The sequence below is a fragment of the Bactrocera dorsalis genome, chromosome 2 (assembly GCF_023373825.1).
Source record: "Bactrocera dorsalis isolate Fly_Bdor chromosome 2, ASM2337382v1, whole genome shotgun sequence".
NCBI classification, from domain to species: domain Eukaryota; kingdom Metazoa; phylum Arthropoda; class Insecta; order Diptera; family Tephritidae; genus Bactrocera; species Bactrocera dorsalis.
Window position 1 is genome coordinate 91,198,025 of NC_064304.1, and position 22,519 is coordinate 91,220,543.

General features: G+C 35.3%; 7 protein-coding genes and 1 long non-coding RNA gene across 13 annotated transcripts; 4 read left to right on the top strand and 4 right to left on the bottom strand.

The window, feature by feature from the left end:
- The first annotated feature begins 40 nt into the window (after nucleotides 1–40).
- On the top strand, nucleotides 41–1,212 carry LOC105230275 (RRP15-like protein). The gene is made up of 2 exons (XM_011210962.4): nucleotides 41–163; nucleotides 225–1,212. The coding sequence occupies exons 1-2, from the start codon at nucleotides 124–126 to the stop codon at nucleotides 989–991; spliced, it is 807 nt and encodes a 268-aa protein (XP_011209264.2). The 5' UTR covers nucleotides 41–123; the 3' UTR covers nucleotides 992–1,212.
- On the bottom strand, nucleotides 1,038–1,937 carry LOC105230276 (uncharacterized). Of its 3 annotated transcripts, none has more exons than XR_852751.4 (3): nucleotides 1,798–1,937; nucleotides 1,386–1,663; nucleotides 1,038–1,318 (listed from the first exon to the last, which is right to left on the bottom strand). It is a non-coding gene; the product is annotated as an uncharacterized LOC105230276 (long non-coding RNA). The 3 variants fall into 3 exon arrangements; XR_852752.4 differs by having other exon boundaries at nucleotides 1,386–1,735; nucleotides 1,798–1,935; XR_007421808.1 differs by lacking the exon at nucleotides 1,798–1,937 and adding an exon at nucleotides 1,736–1,752.
- LOC105230277 (zinc finger protein 271) lies at nucleotides 1,882–3,939 on the top strand. Its single transcript, XM_011210963.4, has 3 exons — nucleotides 1,882–2,240; nucleotides 2,293–2,820; nucleotides 2,878–3,939. Exons 1-3 carry the CDS (start codon nucleotides 2,073–2,075, stop codon nucleotides 3,859–3,861), a joined length of 1,680 nt encoding a protein of 559 aa, XP_011209265.2. The 5' UTR covers nucleotides 1,882–2,072; the 3' UTR covers nucleotides 3,862–3,939.
- Nucleotides 3,940–4,160: 221 nt separating this feature from the next.
- On the bottom strand, nucleotides 4,161–5,999 carry LOC105230274 (V-type proton ATPase 21 kDa proteolipid subunit c''). Its single transcript, XM_011210960.4, has 2 exons — nucleotides 5,855–5,999; nucleotides 4,161–5,774 (listed from the first exon to the last, which is right to left on the bottom strand). The coding sequence occupies exon 2, from the start codon at nucleotides 5,749–5,751 to the stop codon at nucleotides 5,113–5,115; it is 639 nt and encodes a 212-aa protein (XP_011209262.1). The 5' UTR covers nucleotides 5,752–5,774; nucleotides 5,855–5,999; the 3' UTR covers nucleotides 4,161–5,112.
- Nucleotides 6,000–9,249: 3,250 nt separating this feature from the next.
- LOC105230273 (40S ribosomal protein S25) lies at nucleotides 9,250–10,174 on the bottom strand. Its single transcript, XM_011210959.4, has 3 exons — nucleotides 10,026–10,174; nucleotides 9,469–9,745; nucleotides 9,250–9,411 (listed from the first exon to the last, which is right to left on the bottom strand). The coding sequence occupies exons 1-3, from the start codon at nucleotides 10,026–10,028 to the stop codon at nucleotides 9,338–9,340; spliced, it is 354 nt and encodes a 117-aa protein (XP_011209261.1). The 5' UTR covers nucleotides 10,029–10,174; the 3' UTR covers nucleotides 9,250–9,337.
- Nucleotides 10,175–10,540: 366 nt separating this feature from the next.
- Nucleotides 10,541–13,125, top strand: LOC105230272 (zinc transporter 7). Of its 4 annotated transcripts, none has more exons than XM_011210956.4 (4): nucleotides 10,541–10,846; nucleotides 10,914–11,151; nucleotides 11,440–11,871; nucleotides 11,939–13,125. In XM_011210956.4, the coding sequence occupies exons 2-4, from the start codon at nucleotides 10,971–10,973 to the stop codon at nucleotides 12,442–12,444; spliced, it is 1,119 nt and encodes a 372-aa protein (XP_011209258.1). In that variant the 5' UTR covers nucleotides 10,541–10,846; nucleotides 10,914–10,970; the 3' UTR covers nucleotides 12,445–13,125. The 4 variants fall into 4 exon arrangements, with proteins under 4 accessions (XP_011209258.1, XP_011209259.1, XP_049305184.1 ...); XM_011210957.4 differs by having other exon boundaries at nucleotides 10,541–10,826; XM_049449227.1 differs by having other exon boundaries at nucleotides 10,541–10,850; nucleotides 11,939–12,791.
- Nucleotides 13,126–13,885: 760 nt separating this feature from the next.
- On the bottom strand, nucleotides 13,886–15,004 carry LOC105230271 (translationally-controlled tumor protein homolog). The gene has a single exon (XM_011210955.3). The coding sequence runs from the start codon at nucleotides 14,880–14,882 to the stop codon at nucleotides 14,364–14,366; it is 519 nt and encodes a 172-aa protein (XP_011209257.1). The 5' UTR covers nucleotides 14,883–15,004; the 3' UTR covers nucleotides 13,886–14,363.
- A 1,329-nt stretch (nucleotides 15,005–16,333) lies between these two features.
- LOC105230269 (succinate dehydrogenase cytochrome b560 subunit, mitochondrial) lies at nucleotides 16,334–17,238 on the top strand. Its single transcript, XM_011210954.4, has 2 exons — nucleotides 16,334–16,482; nucleotides 16,534–17,238. Coding segments are annotated over exons 1-2 (525 nt in total). The 5' UTR covers nucleotides 16,334–16,480; the 3' UTR covers nucleotides 17,057–17,238.
- Nucleotides 17,239–22,519: the final 5,281 nt, after the last annotated feature.

A 22,519-nucleotide genomic window follows, 5' to 3' on the forward strand; every position in this document is an offset into this window, starting at 1 on the left:
TATCGATGCTAGTAAAAATATCGATATATGCAAAAAAAAACGACTTTCTGACATTTGCTCGAATTGTTATTAATTTGACAGTTGTAAATAAACTAAACAACGTGCAGAATTTAAGAGTAGAGAATGGCTTTATCCAACATAAAGAAACGAAATATTTCGAAATGTAAGATCAAACTTTATATAAGTACAAACACATTTTATCAAACATTTTATTTTAAATCTAGCTGTACCAAAAGAACAGGTGCCAGACGATTCCGAAGTTGAAAATTCTAGTGGAGAAGATCCTGAGGATGATGCAGAAGGAAATATCGGCTGGGCTGATTGTATAGCCAAAGTACTAAGCACGTCCAAGCCGAAAACTAAGAAAACATTGGTATTATCCCGTGCCAGAAAACTAAAACCGGCTGATAAGTTGAAATCAAAAACTTTGAATTATGGTTTTGAAGTTGAAGGTGAAGACAAAACTGATGTAAAACCCATAAAAGAAGAAATTGATGAGCAAATAAAACATCGTAAGAATGTGCCGTTGGAATTGCGTGTAAAACCTTCATGGAAAGATCTTGAACGGGAACGCACATTGCGAAAAGTTGCAACTAGAGGTGTTGTCCAGTTATTTAATGCAGTTCGAATACAGCAAAAAGACATCCAACAACAGTTGGATGCCGCAGGCCCATTAGATAGTCGAAAAGATGCAGTTTTAAACAATATAAATAAAAGAAAGTTCTTAGATGTTCTTATGAGTGGCAATCGCGCGAAGTCTGAAGCTGTTGACAATCCTGTAAAAAATGAAAATATGAAGGATGTTGATAGCAGTGATGATGAAGATCATATGCCGTCCACTACACAAAATAAGCGAAAGTCGGAGTGGAGTGTACTTCGAGAAGATTTTATGACAAATAAAAAAATTAAGCATTGGGATGAAGATGACGACGAAAACACTGGTGAAGCACCAGAAAATTCCGATGCGGAAGAAGATAGTGGCGACGAATAATAAAATTGTATTTTAACAATGATATTTTTGTTAAAAAGAGTAGAAATGTTAGGCAATATTACTAAAAGTGTTTATTAGTATGTACATATATGTTCAGCAATTGCATGCACAGATACGTACATCCATCATTTTGCTATGCGCAACTAAGGAACTTTATAAATTAGATTTATTTTTTTAATATAAATATTGATTAATAAAGATTGTATACTGGAAAAAAGAAATTCGAAGCCCATAGCACTCAAAACTATTGTGACATTTAGACCTCGGAATTGCTTGATTTCAAAAAGCTTGCGTTTGATAGTCGTGCCAAACCTAGGGACACCACACCTGTAAAATAGGAGCAAAAATTTGAAAGTATCAAGATTAAACTGTTATTTTGTTTGTATTAACTTACTTCCTGAAATCAATCGCATTGTATTCATTTCAATTTTTTTACGATTTTTAGATTGTGAAAAAATATATGCCCCCATGGCAATTAGTCCGAAACCACTTATTAAACGGCAAGCTAAACAATCTTTTTGATTATCACTGGCCGTCATTGAATAGCCTCATTTAAACCACACAGTGTTATCAGAAATACAGAATCAGTGTTATGCGGCAATTCAGTACTTTGATACAGTCAAAACCAGAAAAAGGCAAATTTGCTTTCAAAACGTGACAGTCACAGAAACTCTAAATTGAAAACGAACCGATCTAATCAGCTGATAAATTTCGTTATTTAGAGATATATGTACATATATAAACCTGAATGAAAATAAACATGTCCAAAACAAATATTAATTTTTCTATAACGCAGTCATAATTACCAATCAAAACATGTTTACTTTGAATCGCAATACTTATAGAATTTTTACGAAATTTTTTTATTATTATTATTGTATTTTATATTTAGGCGTTCTTCAATTTTCCATCTCCCTTAAAATTCTATACCATGCACATATCAGCTGTTTTAACTACGGCGCCATTATTTCCTAAAAACACCGCCGTTATTCAATAGGGTTGGAAATTTTCATTTGTACACTACACGTAAATATAACACAGCGCTCTTAAGTCCACAAGGAATTATTTAAAACGCCTTAGAATGAATTCTGAAGAGCATATGGCATCCGGAAATAGCACTGAGGGAGAGGTATGTTGTAGAGTTTGCCTGCAACTTGAGGAGTTAATGATCCATATTTACGACGGTGGTGTTATAGAAGACTTTCAAACGGACCTAATCACATTACTGGAACGCTGTGGAGGAATCAAAGTATGCTGAATTCATTATTGAAAGAAATTGTATTATTTATATTTGTTTTTAGGTAGAACAATCAGACAGTTTTCCAAAATTTCTATGCAAGGAATGTACGACTGAATTACTGGTGGCTGCGAAGTTTCGTGAGAAATGCGAACGGACACAACAATTACTAAAAGCTGGTCCACGAAAGAGCACAGAAGATATTGGAGAATGTTTACCTACAAAATTAGGAGACGTAGAAAGTGAAGTACATTCCACAGATACTGAAGCTACATATGATTCACGGTTTCTAAACGATCGTAATATCATAGAAATTCATCCAGATAGTTTTGTGGAAACAAATTTAAATGAAGAAAACATTGAAGAGACAGCTACACAGCTGGTTAGTGCAATTACGCCCGAAAGCGGTGAACTTATAGATATTAATTTAAATGGCATTGACATAATAGAAGAAACCAAGGAAGGATGGCAAGTAATGGAATATTTTGAAAGTAATAGCTGCGAAGGAGAACAAAAACAAGAAATTTATTCGCCCAGTATATATCTGACGAATGATATCAAGTGCCCAGAAAATGCTGACTCACAAATAAATGTAAGCTTTGTACAATCGTTTATGAAAATTAAGTTTTAAAATATGTATATTTTTTAGTCCGAAAAAAAATTTAGATGCGATTCCTGTGGAGCAGTTTTCCTACAGGCAGCTAATCTTCAAAGGCATTTGGAAAAAGTGCACTTCCTACTACAACCATATTGCTGTCCCAATTGTAATCACACTTTTTCTATAGAGCAAACTTACATAAATCATAGTAATAATTGTATAAAATCCAATGATCAAAGTGCTCCAGCAATTAACAATAATATCCCAATTAAAACATTTCCAACGTCATCCCAACGAGAATGTGCATACTGTGGCAAACAAATGCAGTCCAACTTTGCTCTCAACATGCACCTACGTACACATACCGGAGAACGTCCTTACAAATGTGACCATTGCCCGAAGGCTTTCAAAACTCAGTCCGCTTATACAATGCACTTGAAACGTCACGCTCGAAAGCCTGACTATTCATGTTCATTGTGCCATAAGACTTTTTATGAGACCAGCAATTTGACGGTGCACATGCGTACGCACACTGGAGAAAAACCACATTCTTGCACTTTTTGTCAAAAACGGTTTTCACGTGTTTTCCTCTTACAATTACATATGCGTACTCATACCGGTGAAAAACCATATCAATGCGGGATTTGCAACCGTAGCTTTGCGCAGTTATGTGATTTAAAGAATCACGAGCGTATACATACTGGCGAAAGAAATTATAAATGTACTATATGTGGAAAGACATTTATAAAAAAATATTCACTCAGGGCGCATATGGATCGGCATGCCATTCTACAGCCTGAAGAGGGAACTGTGTCCGATGAAAAAAATTTCGAAGTAGAAAGTGCCAAAAATACACAAGTGGAAAATGAATCCGTCAAGTATATGCTTGATAATAGCATGCTGCAAGGTGATAGTTACTTTCTATCCAAAGTTCCTGAAGACAGTTTTTGTAGCCTATCTTATGAAGAGGTGCCCCAACTGAATGAATCCAATGCAGACCTTGTTTGGAGTGATTTTATAGTTGAGCATATATGAAATAAGTAGGAATATCTATGTATATTTATATTACTTAGAGAAATATACGAAAAACAGATATATATTCTTACATATGTACATACAAATTGGTTTTAATTTTAACAAGGATAATGACAAAAAACGGTGTTAAGCATCCGTTATAACAACAAGGGTCGTAGTCTATTTTCACTACACTGAAAGCGATTTCGAAATATTTCCGACCAAAATCTATCGGCAACACTACTCACAATAATGTGAGCAAAATTTTTTGCCGATCGATTAAAAATAAGTAAAAAAAAATTTAGAGAACCTGCAACATAAAATTTATTGTTGAATACTTTCGTTAAATTTGTTTATACAATAACATATGCCCTTTTATACAGTGGATTATTTAATACATACAATAAATCTTAAAGCACAGTTAAGTGTATAAAATAATTATGGGCACTCCTTTATACATTAACAATAAATAATTTACAAAAAGGAAACACACACTTGTTTCTATGATATCGTATTGTTCGTGCCTCAAGTGGATTCAAATCGAATTTCAAAGTTATAGTAAGTAAATTGAAATACATACATACATATGTTTTTATATGTATGTATAGATGTTATTTGATGCTGATATTTATGTACAAGTCGCCAACATAAAACTATTGGAATTCGTTTGAATCGGACTTAAACAGCCGAACTTACCTTAGCTTAATTAAATTAGCAAATATTAAACTTAAGACAACAACACTATATAGAACTGCAACTACATCCAAGACGGTGTTCGGTTAGATGATACCAGAGTCGATAATGTTTGTAGCAGAATTTGCGGTTTGTCCCCAATGAGAGAAGCGATAGTCAGGTTGTTAATCGTAATTTCATCATTTCTTGTTTTTCGTATATTATTGAATTTATTTTTTGAGCAGTACATTCAATTCATTACCCAGGCCTATTGGCACACATTTAAATAATGAAAATTAAATACTTTGCTCATCAAATATTTATCTGATGTGGAATGAGTTGGGTAATTTATGGCTTATTTCGAATTTCGGTGAACCATTGTGCTCTTTTATGTGGGTAAACTTTAATTTTACTAATCAAAATATGTACATCTAATACGGTTTGATAATAAGTATAATCCAAAAACAAAGAATAAGTGAAAGACTCATTGTTTTTGACTGGAATTTGTAATTTAGGCATTTATATGTTAATGGTACTTTTCTTTGAGCGGTGCTGTGTCTTTTAATTGCTCGTACCAACCTCCTCCATTGCATTTTTAGCTTAGTCTTTCTTATCACCCATTTTAACTTTAGACGTCATGTAAATGCCTACAATCAAGCCGAAAAGTCCAATGGCTGAACCGAAAATTTCCACAATCAAAATTTTCACAAAAAGCGCTGAATTAGCTGCATCAGCAAGCGCAGCTCCGGAGCCAACAACGCCAACAGCAATACCACAGAACAAGTTCACCAAACCGACAGCTAACCCTGCACCAAACATTACGTATCCTCCAAACCAATTATTATTCATTACAGTTTGACTCTCTAGTGCTGCGGACATTGTAAACGATTCCAACAGACCGGATAAAACGATAGCAGTGATCAGTCCGTAAATTGCTACAGCCTCACAAAAGATAACCGAAATTAAATTCTTAGTCTTTATTCTCGGAGCTTTCACACCACCGCCCACAATGCTGGTGCCCGTTGTATGAATGCCCAGAGCAGCTCCTACCACAGATAATGCCACCGACAAGCCAATTCCAAGACATGCCCACATATAAGGTGAGGTGGATGCAAGGAACCAACCAACACTTACACGTTCACCTTTTCCAGTAAGAACGAATTGGAAGATGAGCACTATGCTAGTGGCCAAAAAAAGCCACCAGAATGTGTGGAGAACAACGCTGCGTATCTGGGCCATTCTGCAAGTTTTTCACGGTTTATCTGTAATAAGTTATTTTTATATAATTTTTTTTACTTAACTACGCAGAATACTAATGAAAATACTTGCAAAAAAAACTCACAAAATATCAAGACTATTTTAGTGACAGGTGACCGAGAAAAACTTTACTCATCACATGACAGACGAACAATGCCGCCCTCTACTGGTTAAAAATTGTACTTTTCTGATTAATGTGGCCTTGCAACTCTATGCAGGGTTGCAACTTTTTATGGTAAACTTTATAATAAAAAAAAAATTATGCACAATAGTTTCTAACATTTTTTAGCTGATACTTCTGTAATTAGGAAAATTTATATTTATTTTTGTATTATTTAAACAATATAAATGCAAATATGTGGTTATTTATTTCTTTGTAACTTATAAATAACCATAAAAAATGGTTATTATAATGATTATTTATAAGTTATTAAAAGACTATCAACTTAATGTCACGCAACAGCTATAAGCATATACAAAATGTCGTTTTATGATGGGGAAAATAATAGTAAGTAAACAAAATATATAACGAATATGTCCAGAAAATAAATAGCAAGATATTGATTGTGCATTCATTGATAATATTAAAAGTGATGCCAAGCCATTTCAGAAGTTTTAAAGGCAATGTAACACTTTTAAATACATAACCAGAGAACGTATAATATAGGGAAGGTTCACGGGCAGCACCGTTTTACGACATTTCATTTGTTAGAGGGGTACTCGTTTCTATTAGTGGATTTCACCACAAAATCAGGGGTACTCGTTTCTATAAGCGGATTTCACCAATATTTACCAGGAGCGTCGAAAATAGCAGAATTGAGCATTTTCAGTGTTAAATGAGAAAAGTGATGCTAATTTCAATGTACGCTTACAGATTCGCATATTTACAATGCGCAAGCGACTATGGATATAATTTATGGATATTCTCCATATATTTGATAACAAAGCTCATATGTATATATTATGTATTGTATGTGAGTGATGATTTTTGAGACTATTGTTGTTTTTCCAGAAGAATGTTTGTATTTTTTGATTTACATGCGTACGCATATATATACATACATATACATGCATACAAAATTATATAATATTATCAAAGATAAGAAAGATTTAAAAAGTAAGTTTGGGCATTAACTGCAAATATTTCCTTGGAAATAGCATAATTTCATTACAATATATCAATTTTGCATGAATTCACAAAAATTCGCAAATGATATTCATATCAATTGATATGATTGCATGTAAACGTATTCTCAGCCAAAAGTGGTGAAATCCACTAATAGGACTCTTGACAGTTCACACGCTTGTCCGCAATTGAACCTCTATATTATACGTTCTCTGTCGGTAGTCTACATTTTGTAGCATTTTTGCAGAAAAAGTTGAGTAAAAAAAAATTTTTCATAACAACATTGTCCGAAATTTTCAAATGAATTCTAAGCAGCGCCACTATCACGTAAATAATATAGTTTACAGCACCCCCCCGACCCTACGACCATCTCCTGGCGGTTAGTCTACAAATGTAGACAGCATATAAAATGTATGAAAATTCTCAGCTCTTCCACTCAACTATAATTTTTGAACGCGGTTTTTGAATAAGTAGGCTGTGCTTGCGTTGTATTTCGCAATAGCAATATTTGTTTTTTTGCATTGCTTCTCAAGAATTCCTAGGTGTATATTAATTGAAAAAAAAACAACAATAAATATGTCTGGATATGCGTCCGAAACGAGTCGTTCATTTTTGGGTTTCTCGAATCAAAATTTGAGTTGGTATCTTACGTGTACTTCCAGTACGCCCTTGACAAATGCTAAAAAACAAGCCACAGAATATTCTTGACCACAACGCTGAGGCGTCAATGCAATGGACAATGCTCCACTAAACTTTAGCAGTGTTTTCAAGCTAGATATAAGCGCTAGCGATTCAAAAAAACGACCATATCCAACAAACAGACACGACGAAAGTTCCTGCGATGCCTTGCACAGCTTTTCATGCAGCAACTGAACAGCGCTCTGAAAATCCAACTATTAGGCCATGCTCCAACACGCCTGGCTATTGAAACGGCTCTCGGTAGTTCTTCTGTTTCCGGCACTATTGCGAACCACTTGCCTGATATTTCTAATGACTTTCAACCTACGCACCCTGTTCGTTGTCAAAATTGTGAAGCTAGAAAGCATAAAACCATACGCAAGATTTGCAGTTGGTGTAAAAAACCTGCATGTGACACACATGCCACAACACATACTTTGGGTAAATGTTGTACCATGAATGATATTTAAACATTTTCAACTTAAGTATGTATCTAAAAATTATATTACATAATAAATATGCATTCAAGTATAAAACTCTTCGGGCCAGTGTTTTTGTTCATATGTTCACATAGTTTTCCATACAAATACATAACTGCTACAAATGTAGACTTCCGACCACGTAAGTTTACAATCCCGAGCACATAAAGGTTAAATACATAATTATCGTACTGTTTTGTTAAACAAAAATAATTGGAGTAAACATTTTATATACACAAATTTACCTCTATTTTACTATATATATGTACATTCATTCAATAACCGAGATTAATTGTTGATTTCATTGTATATTTTATGCTTTTTTCTTCAAATACTAGTTCCATTAAAAGTATTTAAAAAAATTATTGTTTGATTGGATCAATATTGACATATTGTCAAACATATTTTATAGTGTCCGTATTTTAACTTTGTGAATAGCGCCCTTTTCTGCGGTAGCACAGAAAGATAATTCTACTGATTAATATTATGATCTTGAATGTGTTCTAAGCCGAAGGCGGCAGGTCCTCAAATGTATAACGCCACCTTTCACAAATATTTTTGTTTTTAATTACCCAAATAAAATCCAGAAATTTAACATTCGGCAGATGGTTTTCTACTTTGGGATCTAGGAACCATATAAACTATTTTTTTCTACGGTAGCACAGAAAGAGAATTCTACTGATTAATATTATGAATAGTCGGAATTTAAAGTTTCGAGATTTTTATTGTCGGCATTATGTTGTACCTCCCACTAAAGCTTCACTAAATCGGTTCTACATATTTGTTTTGTATTAAATAGTGTAGAAACAACTTTAACTCTATTCCATTTTATATTAAAATGTACCCATATATTTAAATGTCAGGCATTTTCAGTGTTGTTCAGGGCTTTTCATGATCAATTCAATTTCACACTTCATTCCTTTTAGAAATAATTGTTTGCCTGTTTTTGCCCTTAAAGTATGGCAATTAGAAACAAGTAGGCATCGCATGTTGATCACTTACCCTACCAACTCCTAGTGTACATTTAGTTGGAATTTTACGATTATAAATCTAAACAATAAATTTTTACAAATTTACACTAGTTACACTGATGAATTAAAGCCAGAGATTTAGTCAAAACACTTAGGACTTAATTACTTAATCATTTCGTGCATGATTTCTTAATCTTTACATCTCGTAATTAAAATAACCACAGAATTTTACTTATAAAAGGAAACGAATTAATTTATTCTACCATCAAAGCTAGTAAATACATTTAGTATTGTTGCAAAGAGAGGTAAAATATTTACGCATCATCACCCTTGGTTGCACGTGTATAGATCACTTGGGAATGGTGCTGGACGACCTGTTTAATCAGACCTACAAGATATACAAATTAAAGCAATATTCATTGAAAACCTCAAATCCTCTCCTTACCTTTGTCACGCAATTCCACCAGCGCTCTTTTGGCAAGTGAACCACGAATTTTCAAACGTTCAGATACCACTGAAGGAGTGATAAGTTTGTATTGTGGCACTTCCTTGTATAGTTTTTCATAGGTGGCTTTGTCGAAGAGAATTTGGTTATTCAACTTATCCCTGACTTTGCCTTTGGACCACTTCTTCTTCTTGGCCTTACCGCCACCACTTCCTTCCTTCTTCTTTTGTGTCTTTTGAGGCTGTTTAGCCGACGATTTCGCGTCCTTCTTTGGTGGCTGTAAATTACAATTTCACATTACTGTTTATTTGATTTGAGGTTATTTCGCGGCCAATAAGTTTTGTTTCCTTTACCACGAAACTATTGTGCTCAACATAACCATGTGCCGAACTAAACTCGCATATTTTACTAAACTTGTTCAAAACCGGTAAATTCAAACCATCACAAAATTAGTAAGGTGAACTTTTGCCAAGGCATTGTTAAATTTTCACATAGTTGAGTAGTTTGGCACAGAAACAAAACTTTTTTTTGGCAGAAAACAGCAGCTATCGACTCACCATCGTGAGAAACCCAAAGCAAAAAGATGGAGGCCGGAAATTGTCAGTGCTACCACAACACCATTTTCATTCAACACTACTCGTTCACAATTGAATTACTGATAAATTAACACAGAGTTGTTACATGTGCATTTTTGGAAAGGAACGGTATCCAATTTGTATGCCAAGAAATTTTGCTTAAACCCTTTTTAAAATATTTTTTATTTTTGCAATATATGATAAGTTTTTTCGATCTTTCATATTTAAATAACTCTCTAAATATTTTCTTTTCATAACATATTGGTAATTTTTGTTTAGATTTTGGTTCATTTTATAATCTATAAAATTTGCTAGCTAACAAATAACCTGCTAACTTTCAATTGTTGTAGTAATTTTTCCTCAAACTGCAACATCAAAATAGAAATATGATTATTTAATTAAATTTGAACAATAATTTTTACATTTTGTTGCCGTTATAAGCTTTTTTGTGAACTTATCATAAAGAAGAGTATGAACGTTCTATCAAATTTAAACGTCACCATAAAAAACAAAACGTCACTACAAAACGAAAGCTCCGATAAATTAATTTTGATAACTCGACTAAGTAAAATAAATTAAGGCCTTAATTTCGTCTATGTTAGATTAAAAATAATATTAGTGCATAAATGTTAATTAAGTTTTAAAAACAAACGGTTGTAATATAATTCTATACTCCTAAAGAGACGCTTTGGAGAGTGTCAAAAAAGAGAAAGATCAAAAAGAGCCGCTGAAAGCAACAAATATACAAAAGTTTAAACAAGTCCAAAGCAGATCTACCCGTTCGTAAGCATCAATAAAAACACGTATGCAAGTCAACCAACAGCAACATTATTTAGACAGTGAAATGAGTTTTATGATGTATTCTTTTAGTTGTAATTGCAGCACAACCTAACCATTGGATAAACACATATATCAGTTGAGATTACAATGATACCGTTAACGCACAAGGATCGTAGCAATTTTAGCTATCGGATCAAGGAGAAGTTGAACAGTTGGAAGCGTCTTATATTTTCGGATCGAAATTCGAGAAATCTTTTTCTCTTTCTGTTACTTAATTTAAGTTTTGCGTTCGTGGAATTATTTTATGGCATATGGACGAATAGTTTAGGTAAGCTGTTTACTATCTTAAGATCTGTATTTATAGCAATATTTTTGGAGAAAGATTACTCAGAAGTAATCTTATCAGTCCTCACTTGCTTTTATATTGTTATACCGATAGAGCGATGCATAGTACTTTGCATTCACGTGCTCATAATATCATATACCTATGAGTATATGTTTATTGATAAACCTTGGTTTCAGCACACGTTGAACTATATTCAAAATGTTTTATAAATTAAGTTTAAATTATATTACTATAACCAAATAGTTTTTATCTGTAATTTTGTAATTACAGGACTTATATCGGACTCTTTCCATATGTTTTTTGACTGTACCGGTCTTTTGGCTGGATTAGCTGCTTCAGTGATTACTAAGTGGAAAGCAAATGATAAGTTCTCTTATGGTTATGTGCGCGCTGAAGTTTTAGCAGGCTTTGTTAACAGTCTATTTTTACTGTTCATTGCTTTCTTCATTTTGTCTGAGGGTGTTGAACGGTTGATTGAACCCCCAGAGGTAAAACACGAACGACTGTTTGTAGTATCAGTGCTAGGACTGCTAGTGAATCTCGTTGGTATATATGCGTTTCAACACGGTCATGGTCATTCCCATGGAGGGGGCGGTGGACATGGTCACTCTCATGGCGGTGGTGGTCATGGTCATTCTCATGGTATAAACAATCATATTGATTTAAATAATCACAATCAACAGTCGATAACTATGGATGTCGGTAAGTCCATATATATGTACATCAAGTATATTTTAACAAGTTTTTTCATTAAATTTTATTTTCATAGGGCATGGTCATAGTCATGACGGAGGACACGGACATTCGCACGCTATCACCGATGACATCTCTGGGAGCAATTCACAAATTATGCGTGGTGTTTTTCTACATATTTTAGCCGATACCCTTGGCTCTGTGGGTGTTATCGTTTCTGCGGTGCTAATGCAAATGTTCGGCTGGATGATTGCTGACCCCATTTGCTCTATATTCATAGCATTACTCATCGCTATGAGTGTGTTGGGTCTTATAAAAGAATCAATACTAATATTAATGCAGCGACAACCATCAGCTCTGGATCGTGCGCTGCCGCAGTGCTATCAAAAGGTAACTGGGTTGGCAGGAGTTTACGCTGTGCAAGATCCTCACTTCTGGACATTATGTTCGGACGTGTATGTGGGTGCAATTAAATTAGAGGTTTCCAAAAACGTAGATCCCAAATATGTAGTGACGAATGCGCGTATGATATTTGAGTCTATTGGTGTTAAACAGATATATATACAATTAGATTACGTATGATAATGACCGACTATAAAGGAATGCATCTAACTAATATACATTTTTATATCCTGAATCAATTAAACTGGGATTAAGCATATGAGAAAGAAACTTGTTTATATTTCAATACTTAAAGTAAGCTCTATGCATTTCTTTGAATCAAATTATTAGTTCTACTATTAATTTATCACGTAAGGGATATTTATAGATTATGTAGATAAATTTTCTAAAAAGATTTATCTTTAAAATCATGTTTTCTACTAATTTATTTCATAATGTGGCTTTGTAACAGCATTGTTATGTGTAGTAATACATATTTATTTTATTAGCATTTTGTGAATGTACGAAATAACGAAATTGAGTAATTACGAAAATCTTGAATAATCCTTTATTAAGGATCTAATATAATGAATTATTTTAGTGCAATCATTCCAATACAAGAATTAATCGAAAAACCGATCAATATTTTAACTACGAGTGATCAAATCATTGAATAACGTTTAAACACAGGAGTTATTAAGCCGTGTCTTTGTGAAAATACACGTAGATAACCGTCTTAAATAATAACAAAATCATCATTTAAGTTTGATGAAGCTTAGCAAATAGATAATAACAAGTGTGTATATTAAATGATATAATGTACGTATTATAAAAATATGCAAGATTAAAATAAAATTTTTACAAAAAGTCGTCAAAACACAATTAATTTGAAAACTAACATAAGAAGTGGAGTTAAAAATGGAGGAAGTGATAAAATAAAGCAGAAAGGAGTGAAATGGTACCTATATGGATATGCAGGGCCGTAAACAAAATTTTCTGCTCTTAGAACTTGGGAAGAATTGTCGCCGATTTCCTTTGTCGGTCATCTTGTATGTATTTTAATCATAAAGATACATATGTATCAAATGAAACACAATTCCTAAATCGATCATATATAATCCATTTACCAAACACATCTACTTTATAGCGCGGAGAAAATGTGCGTACACATGTACATATGTATATATTTACAAATCATTTTCCTACATGGCAATAATTATACCATGAGCTTATTTTGCGATATACATATGTACGCAACAGATGGGTGTAGTGATTCAGATGTGCATATATTTACTCGACGTCGTATATTACAAAGAATACGAACACAAGTAAATAACAAATACAAGCACACACCCCGAATTGTTGTTGCGCCATACTTTCTTCTACGCCAATGACCTTTCTTGGTTGTTGTTGTACTGAAAAATTAGCAGAGGTAGAGGACTCTTAAAATTAAAAGTTGTTTTCACTCGAATATATCCCATCCGGGAAGCGAAGATATATAATTTTAGCATTAACGCCATTTTGTTTGCATTGATATTGCTGCAACGGTGATGCGAATTGCCGACGCCAGAAATTTTTGCCAACTACCTAATTACCCTGTTGAGGTTATGTGCAAAACATATTTGAGAAAAATGAAAGGCCATTTGATTGTTTATGGTTTTCTTTAATTTGTCCGTAACGTTATTTTGCGTATATTTTTATCTATATTTTCAAAATAGCAGTTTCGTTTTTTCATCTTTGTTGCATCTTCTTACTTAAACAAATTAATAAAGAACCAATATTTGTATAAAAATTACTCGAGTATACGCTGCAAATTGTTTCATTATTTACTACTACCGGTGCACTTAGCAGGTCGTGCAGTAAAGCAGCAAAAATGGAGAAGTGTTATTAATGTTTCGTAAAAAAATTAAAATACATAATTGTTTTTAGTTACACTGAAGAGCATTACGATTTTACAGTTTATAATATTCAAAATTTGACCAAAAATATAAGTGTTACATCTTAAATTCGTGTTTGATCTGAACAATATGTCAAGGAAATCTTTACAATTTCAACTAAACGGTATTTACTAAACAAAAAATAATTATTTTATATGGTATGATTCTTTTGTTATGTGCATTTTAGCACTTCTCCTCTTCGAGTCCATGCTTGAAGAACATGAGAACGGGTGTACTCACACCGTCGAGTTCACGGTACTCACACATGGCTACCATACCATCGCAGTCCATGGATTCGCCAGTGAAGAACTGCAATTCCTTGAATCGGCCCAGAATTTCCTTCATTTGGTTATTCATGTTGGTTTTGAAAACAGTAACTTGGTCTGGCGAGTTTTGCTCCAATTTGGCCAAAACCTTCTTCATATAGTCTTTGAGGTAGAGTGTAAACGACTTTTTGTCTCCGAATGCAAAACACTCCTGTAAACGGTGATTCAAGACAACGTCGACGCCGGATTCGACGGCGGAATCGGTGCCCTCATCGGCTTCCTCAGCCGATGGGTTGAAGCCTTCGATATTAATTTCGCCCTGGGAACGGCTAACCAATTTACCGTAAACTTCGTAAATAACCTCATCAACCAGCTTCATTTTATAGGTATCAGCAAACATTTCGTCGCCGGTGAAGATGTCCTTGTAGATTTTCATTTTTACGGTAGGTTTTTTAGGTCTGAAAACTAAGAAAATTCGAGACTCCCGACTTTTACACGAAATTAGTCACACCGAGCCACGCGCTCACGTCTACAGCAAACAACAAAAAGAAAGGTTGAAGATTGACATGCAGTGCTGCCACGCGAATCCGTCAAGGTAATAGAATTGAATACGAAAAAAGCGGAATTTCAGAAACACCGTCAGAGATGCATTTAAGAATCGTACAATACATTTAATTCACAGTAGTGGTTTGCTGACGACAATATTTATTAAAATGTGTATGTTTGTTTTTAGCAATATAAAAATGATAAATTTATAACGTTGCTGAAAATTGCTAACGATTTATAAAAAAAAAATTATTGATTATTGGCGTATATTCTGAGATCCAGAAAATGTAAAGATACGATCGGAAAAGTTTGTTCACATTTCACGGCCAATTCACATGGAACTTTCGCTTCGTTTTGCGTCAGACATTTGTTCTGAAAGAAAGGTTCGATATAGCCGCGAAGAGTTTAGGCTTTGCGAAGCAACAGTCGTTCATTTTATTTGAGAGAAATTATTTATTGGGGCATACTTTTTGTTTTTTGCACTTTGTTAATTCTGTATAAACTGTCAAAGCGAGGAAAGTTGTATGTGAATGGGCCTTTACTTATCAACATAGCGGAGAAGTTTTTTAACTCTACAAGCTTTTATAGAAAATTTTGAATTCTATAAAGCCGTTTTGCATTTGAACAAACGAATTTCTTATTGTAAGTATGTATCTACGTTATTATTTTATAATTGAAATATACATGCATGTATAAAAATATAATGATTAATTTTTCATTTATAGAAATATGCTAGCTCGAAATAGTACATATTCTAATTTGTACCGAACTTTACGGACAATACCATGTCAGCAAATAAAACTAAAAATAGTTCAACCTAGAGAAAAAGAAACCCATGGTGCAAAAAATCGACGTCTTGGCAGATTTTTCTCACCAAATTTAACCATTTATAAACCACAATTGACTTCGATTATGTCTATATCAAATCGCGCAAGCTCAATTTTGCTGAGCCTTTATACATGGGGTCTAGGTGTGGGCGCTTTGATATCTTCGCACGACAATGCCCATTTTGTTACGATGCTTGATGGTTTACAATTGGGCGCAACTTCTTTATTCATACTTAAATTTTTGATCGCTTTTCCATTTTCTTACCATTTATGCGCTAGTACCCGTGTGCTGGTATGGGAAACCGGATGCTTCCTATCATTGCAGGGAATTTACGGTACTGGTTATGTAGCATTATTGACCACTATCTTAACAACCATTGGCTTAGCATCTTTGTAAACAATTTTGGAGATTTAAATATAAAATATAACAAAGTTTCATTTGAAGCATGTTCAACTGTTAATTTTTCAGAATGGTATTTTATAGTTGTTTGTATTCTGGTATTTACATTTAATTAGCGGTCTCTCATATCAAGGGGATAGCTTTTTCACCATTGCGAATGGTGCTATCATTTCGATAAGAACAAGCACAAACTAATTTGACAGCAAAACCAAAGTGGGCATATAAGTATATACTAGAAAAGGTTGGAGCAAAGTAGCTAATATGTAAGTTTTGCGGATAAAAGTTGGTATAAATATATTAATTTAACTATTTAGGTATGCCATAACACGTTCACTTATTCGGTCACCTGCCTTACGTCAGGGTATTCAACGGATGCAAGTCGCTGCACCGGCTCGCCAAGTGACTTTAAAGGTTGTACCAGCAGCAGAGGCAATTCAGACAGAAACGTTTGATGAGAAAAATATACGTCTTGGACGTGAATTGTCTCCACATTTGACTATCTATAAGCCACAGTTAACATCGATGTTATCAATTACTCATCGAGGCACAGGTTTTGCATTGACTGGGTATGCCTGGGCTTTAGGTTTAGGAGCCTTGATGTCTTCGCAAGATATTTCACACTACGTTACCATTATTGAAGGCTTGCACTTGGGTTCTGCAACATTGGTTGCGCTTAAGTTCGCTTTAGCATTTCCACTAGCGTTTCATTCTTGCTGCGGTGTCCGCCATTTGTTGTGGGACACAGGTCGTTTTCTTAAAATTACTGAAGTCTATTTAACTGGTTACGTAACACTTGGCATTAGCTTCGTGCTGTCAGCTATTTTAGCTTGTTTGTAAACATATGATTCGATGGAAAAATTTATGCAATTGGAATGCTTATGCTGGTTTTTCATTACGGTGCTTCGAGTTGACTTAAATGCAACGAGTAGTACGAAAAATTTTGAGTGCTAACTGTCGCGAAATAAATGTACATACATACATACGATAGAAATATAAAAAAATGTTATTGATACCCAAAACCATTATGTATTAGTTATGCAATATAGATTGAGTACGAACATCTGAAATTAGTAAAGTAATGCAGTTCTAAATGCTTTGCGGGGTTCACATTTTAGTGAAATATTGCAGTCTTTAAAAAAATATACGTAAATTTTTTAACAGTTATATCCAAGGATCCGTGCAAATTTTAATAAGAATATTTTGCGCTTTAAGAACGGTTTGACCACTTCTGTTATAAACCAAGTATAATGAATTCTGTGTAGAAATGCCTTCCGGAGTGTAAAGTACAAAAATTTACAAAAATAATATTTTTCAAGTAATAAATAATCCAGATTAACCCCATTTTTTTTTAACCGACGAGGAGGTTCAAAGTGTCATCAACAGGGTCAAGTTGTCAAATTACTTAGGCTCGACGGGAGTAAAGTATCTTACCCAGATTCTCAATTTATCACTTTCACATACTCTTTTATTTTAAAACTTTTCCAACCATCCAAGGGATTTTCCTCATGCTTGCATGATATTGACGTCGGTACTGCAATCGATGTCATGCGCTTAAAGTGAACGCTATATCCATGATATTTCTTGCTCTTTAACAGCAAGTACTAGGCCTCAATATTTTTGCTGATGACAAAAAATTCTGTCAGTCAAGAATCTAAAAATTTAAGATGTTTCCTTTGATATTCCGTACTCATTCAATCTTCATAAGACCATTACTAAGGTAAAGAGCCGCAATAAGATCCTTAAGACGCTTATATCTGAGTTAAGGCAAAGAAATGTTGCGAGCAGCTTACAAAGGAATGGCCGGCCGATCATAAACTATGCAGCACTAATCCTCGTAGCGTTGGACTAGTCAAAAGCCTTTGACACAGTCAACCACACAACACTACTGCAGGACATTGAAAAAACTACGCTTCCTCCAGGGTTAAAGAGGTGGACCATGAACTATCTGAACGGTCGTCAGTCATCCGTACTATTTCGAGGTGAAATATCTAAACTGAGAAGAATTAAACAGGGCCGCAAATCCTCAGGTTGCTAGCCGGCAGCACATGGGAAAAAGGCAAAGAAACGTTGTTGGAAACTTACAAGGCAATCGGCCGGCCGGTCCTTAACTACGCAGCACTAATATGGTCGCCTGGATGCAGTGGTACGCAGATGAGAAACTTCAGACCTGCCAGAATACTATACTCCGGACCACGACGGGATGCCTTTTGATGTCTCCCATAGAACACCTCCACAGTGAGACGCTTATGCTTCCTGTAAAGGAGCATAATGAACTCCTCTCCAAGCAGTTCCTGCTAGGATGTTTCCGTAGGAATCACTCTTGTAGCCATCTGCTTGGAGCGGAACCGCCTCCTAGGAGCATCAAAAGGTCTTTCCTCGACTACGTCGACGACGTCGCACAGTACGCCGACCGGACTTCGGACGCAACTGACTTTCGACAGGTACTGACCGCCATTCACAGTGGAGCCATCAACACCTTCACCGACTCCCTTCCCGTGAATGGCGTTCTTGGAGTCAAATCACCACCTATCGCAGACGAAGAGCTCCAGTTGCCGCGAGAAACGCGAGCGACCCTAGCGCAACTTCGTTCTGAATATTGTAGCAGATTAAACTCCTACTTAACCAGAATTGACCCTGACATGCCCAACGTATGTCCTGCATGCAACGAGTACCCGCATGATACTGGCCACCTCTTTACATGCCCTACAAATCCTACTCATCTAACTCCCTCCTCTCTCTGGTCCGACCCTGTAGAAACAGCACGTTTCTTGGGGCTCTCGTTAGATGACCTCGACGACAACGCAAACGACCCTTAGCATCCTAACGGGGATTAGATAAACCGTTAAAACAACAACAACAACATGCAGCACTAATATGATCGCCTCTGCTGCATCAAGACGTTGTTTTTGTTGTGGTTTTAATGGTTATTCACTGGAAGAGAGTCGGTGATAGCTCAGCTGTGAAAGGTGGTCAGTGCTTGTCGGTCGATCATATAACGCAGTTGAAGAAATGACTTGTCAGAACACCTCACTCAGAAAAACAAATTACTGCATGTCTCTTGAAGTTCCCCGTATGCTTCTGATTAAGGTGCATAACTTACTCCGCTTCAGGCAGTTTATGTTAGGATACTCTAACAAAGATCATCATTTCAGTCATCTGCTTGCAGCGAAATCGTTTTCAGAGAACATTAAGATACTTTTCAGACAATATGTTGATGAGATACAGCAGTTATCGACCTAATTTCGGTACACCACGCTCACACTCAGCTGTGAAGCTTTTTTTAGTTTGTTTATTTCCTACTAATAAATGGAGTCATTGGAGTCTAAACACTTCCCTTGGCAGATCGTGAGCAGGAGTGAAACTACAGTAAGCCTTGCGCACCAAACCAGTTCATCTAACACTCATGTCCCAATGTTCAGATGCAGTCGAAGCATACCGCTTTCATTCAGAAATATATGTAGAAATTTTAGCATTTCCAATATTTCTTTAATATTTTATGCAAATTTCAAAACAATATAAGTATATACTTGTATGCATATGTATATATTGTATATGTATGTATTATATGTATGAGAGCGCCGACGAGATATGAAAATAAGTAATGGAGTATGATGAATGGTAATAACGGTAAAGTGTTGAAAACGAGTTCGGAGGGTTTGAACAATTTAGGCGCAGTTTGTTGACTCCGACATTGGTTGTCAACGAAAAATGGTTGCTGATGCTGCAAAAACACGTTAATACACACGTTAATACACAAATTCATACAAGTGTGATCTTCGTACATACATATATGTATGCATATGTATTAGGGAAGGTGGCATATGGTTTGGAAAATGTAACGCTATTCCGAGCATATGTTGTATTCGAGTGGAGTGGTGAGCAAAACGATGTGGGGGATGTTGCCGACTAAAATTCCAAAGTAACATTTATGAAAACATATACTCGTACACATGAGTAAATGTATGTTATATGTACATACAAGTATATATGTACTATATAATAAAATTCTGACATGTGCACTTCATACATGTGTGATTGCAGCCGCTACTTACTTTGTCGCTTCCACCAATTCTGACGATGTGGTTGGTGTTGCTGCCTTTCCGCTTGGTTGTCAGTTAGTTCGCGTTGAGTGGCTGCCGTTTTGTTGTTTGCTAGTGCATGTATGCATGTGTGCGTATATACACATCCTTTTGTAACTTGTTTTCGTTGATGGCATCGTCACTTTTGGCAGTAGTGATGGGTCGATGGTGTCTGGACATGACCTCAATTGAAGTTGTTCATGTCATTCAACGTGTTAGCTGTTTTTTATTTTTACAAGTTTGTACGAAAATATCGTTCTATGTAAGTTTTCGCAGCTGGGCCACTCTAAGCACGTGTGCGTGTATTTGTGTTCATCATATGTAAGCACCATATGCATGTCCTACTAAATGTTCCCGCTAACTCTATGTGTGGGTGCACATCTGGGTGTAAAGCCACACATTACTTAAAATACTCATACATATACATTTAAAAATTTATCTGAAAACATTAAAGGACCAAGTGGTACAAATGAACTATGCTTGGAAGTAGATCTGGTTACATATCTAACCGCCTGATTTATTTATATAGAGCCAGCTTCTCCTGAAGTCACGTTGTAACTTCCAAATGAAATCAGATCGCGGCGCGAGAGTGACCTAAGCACTGGCTAGGCACGGTGCCTGATTTACTTATATAGAGCCAGCAGGCACCTTGTATCTTGCAAATCACATCACATAAGGCGCGGGAGTCACCTAAGCACTGGTGAGGCACCGGTGCCTGCCGTACTTATGTATATCGAGCCAGCTGACAGCCAGCTTCCCCTAAAGTCACTTTGTGCCTTCAAAATCACAAAAAATCGAGGCGCGAGAGTCTCCTAGGCACTGGCCAGGCACGGTGCCTGCTTTACTTATATTTATAGAGTCAGCTAACAGCCAGCAATCACCTTTTATCTTGCGAATCACATCACATCGAGGCGCGAGAGTGGCCAGGCAGAGTGCCTGCTTTACTTATTCGGCTGATTGATTATCTGTTTTCGAGTCGTTAGCATAGATCCAAGACTCATCGTTAGTAATAATTCGTTTTATTGCATCCTGGTAGTCGGGAAGCATTGTTTCACAGACGTTAACGCGACGCTGTTTTTGGAAAAATGTTTGTGTTTTTGGAACCAATTGTGCTTCCCCTATTCCTAGGCTCAAGTTGTATTTCTAAATGATTTTCACTGAACTTTCTGAAATTCTAATGATGCCGGTAAGCTCTCTGACTATTAATCGTCGCTTCTCAAGCAACCATTCCTTTCTTTTATTGGCGTGTTGATCATCAGTTCATGTTCATGAACGTCCTGGACTATTTTTTGCCCACATGTTGACTAAACGAAGTAGTTTGGTAGGTGGTCGTGTCCTTTGAAGTGTGTGTATGTTAGAATGTAGCGTGGTCTTGTCCTAGTGCAAGATGTGGGCCTGGTGTTTACTATGTACTCGTACGTGTGCATTCACTAACACTCTTGCGCTGAAGCTCATACATTTTTAAGTTGGAGCATCCAGCTCGTGTCACTATTATCGACATGTTGCTAACATAAATTATAAAATCAAATGTAGGAAAAGAGTTTTTTGGAGGCATAGAAATACGAATTTTTAAAAATTATCAAATATTAAAACGCCTTTTTCCTTGCTTAGACAGAACAAGAAATATTTCCGTTACACTTTTTAAAACACCAATGACAGTTAGTATTACAATGGGAAAAATAAAACATAAACATTGAAATGACATAACTGGAAATGAAAAAACCAATTTCAAATATAATATTTGAAGCAGGGATATATATATATGTATGTATGATCCCTGGCAGCCAATGACTCTATCTTAGCAAGATTTCAAGCAAACTGGCTGAATTTCGTTTTCGCATTGCTCATGTCTTCTAGAAATATTTGTTTTATAAACAATAATAGTCTAATGAGTTAAAATAGAAATTTATTGGTGTTAAAAAGTCCTGAACGATACCTTGATAATTAAAAGCTAATAGTGGAACACATGGAAAAGACGATGAAACTGTATCGGCCAATGAAAGCAATGAATTCGATGTTTCATTACCCAACTGTGAGAAAGTTTGAACATAAATAGTAACGAAAAAGAAATAAAATAGTGAGCATTCATTAACATTTTTGCAGTATAGATCTGCCGATTGCAACTTAAGTCCGTTTATTAAAAAAATCCAGCTCAAAGAAAAATTTCTTTTTTATCTCTCTCATTGAGCTTATATGGCTGCGATATTTGGTAATATGTAAC

Bases quoted from the DNA above. Each gene is read 5' to 3' on its own strand.
- LOC105230274 (XM_011210960.4), bottom strand. From the start codon at position 5,751: ATGGCCCAGATACGCAGCGTTGTTCTCCACACATTCTGGTGGCTTTTT.
- LOC105230273 (XM_011210959.4), bottom strand. The intron at 9,412-9,468 runs GTAAGGAGAGGA...TATATCTTGTAG, and splicing joins GGTGGAATTGCGTGACAAAG to GTCTGATTAAACAGGTCGTC.
- LOC105230277 (XM_011210963.4), top strand. From the start codon at position 2,073: ATGAATTCTGAAGAGCATATGGCATCCGGAAATAGCACTGAGGGAGAG. The intron at 2,241-2,292 runs GTATGCTGAATT...ATTTGTTTTTAG, and splicing joins AACGCTGTGGAGGAATCAAA to GTAGAACAATCAGACAGTTT. The intron at 2,821-2,877 runs GTAAGCTTTGTA...TATATTTTTTAG, and splicing joins ATGCTGACTCACAAATAAAT to TCCGAAAAAAAATTTAGATG.
- LOC105230272 (XM_011210956.4), top strand. From the start codon at position 10,971: ATGATACCGTTAACGCACAAGGATCGTAGCAATTTTAGCTATCGGATC. The intron at 11,152-11,439 runs GTAAGCTGTTTA...TTGTAATTACAG, and splicing joins CATATGGACGAATAGTTTAG to GACTTATATCGGACTCTTTC. The intron at 11,872-11,938 runs GTAAGTCCATAT...TTATTTTCATAG, and splicing joins GTCGATAACTATGGATGTCG to GGCATGGTCATAGTCATGAC.
- LOC105230275 (XM_011210962.4), top strand. From the start codon at position 124: ATGGCTTTATCCAACATAAAGAAACGAAATATTTCGAAAT. The intron at 164-224 runs GTAAGATCAAAC...TTTTAAATCTAG, and splicing joins GAAACGAAATATTTCGAAAT to CTGTACCAAAAGAACAGGTG.
- LOC105230271 (XM_011210955.3), bottom strand. From the start codon at position 14,882: ATGAAAATCTACAAGGACATCTTCACCGGCGACGAAATGTTTGCTGAT.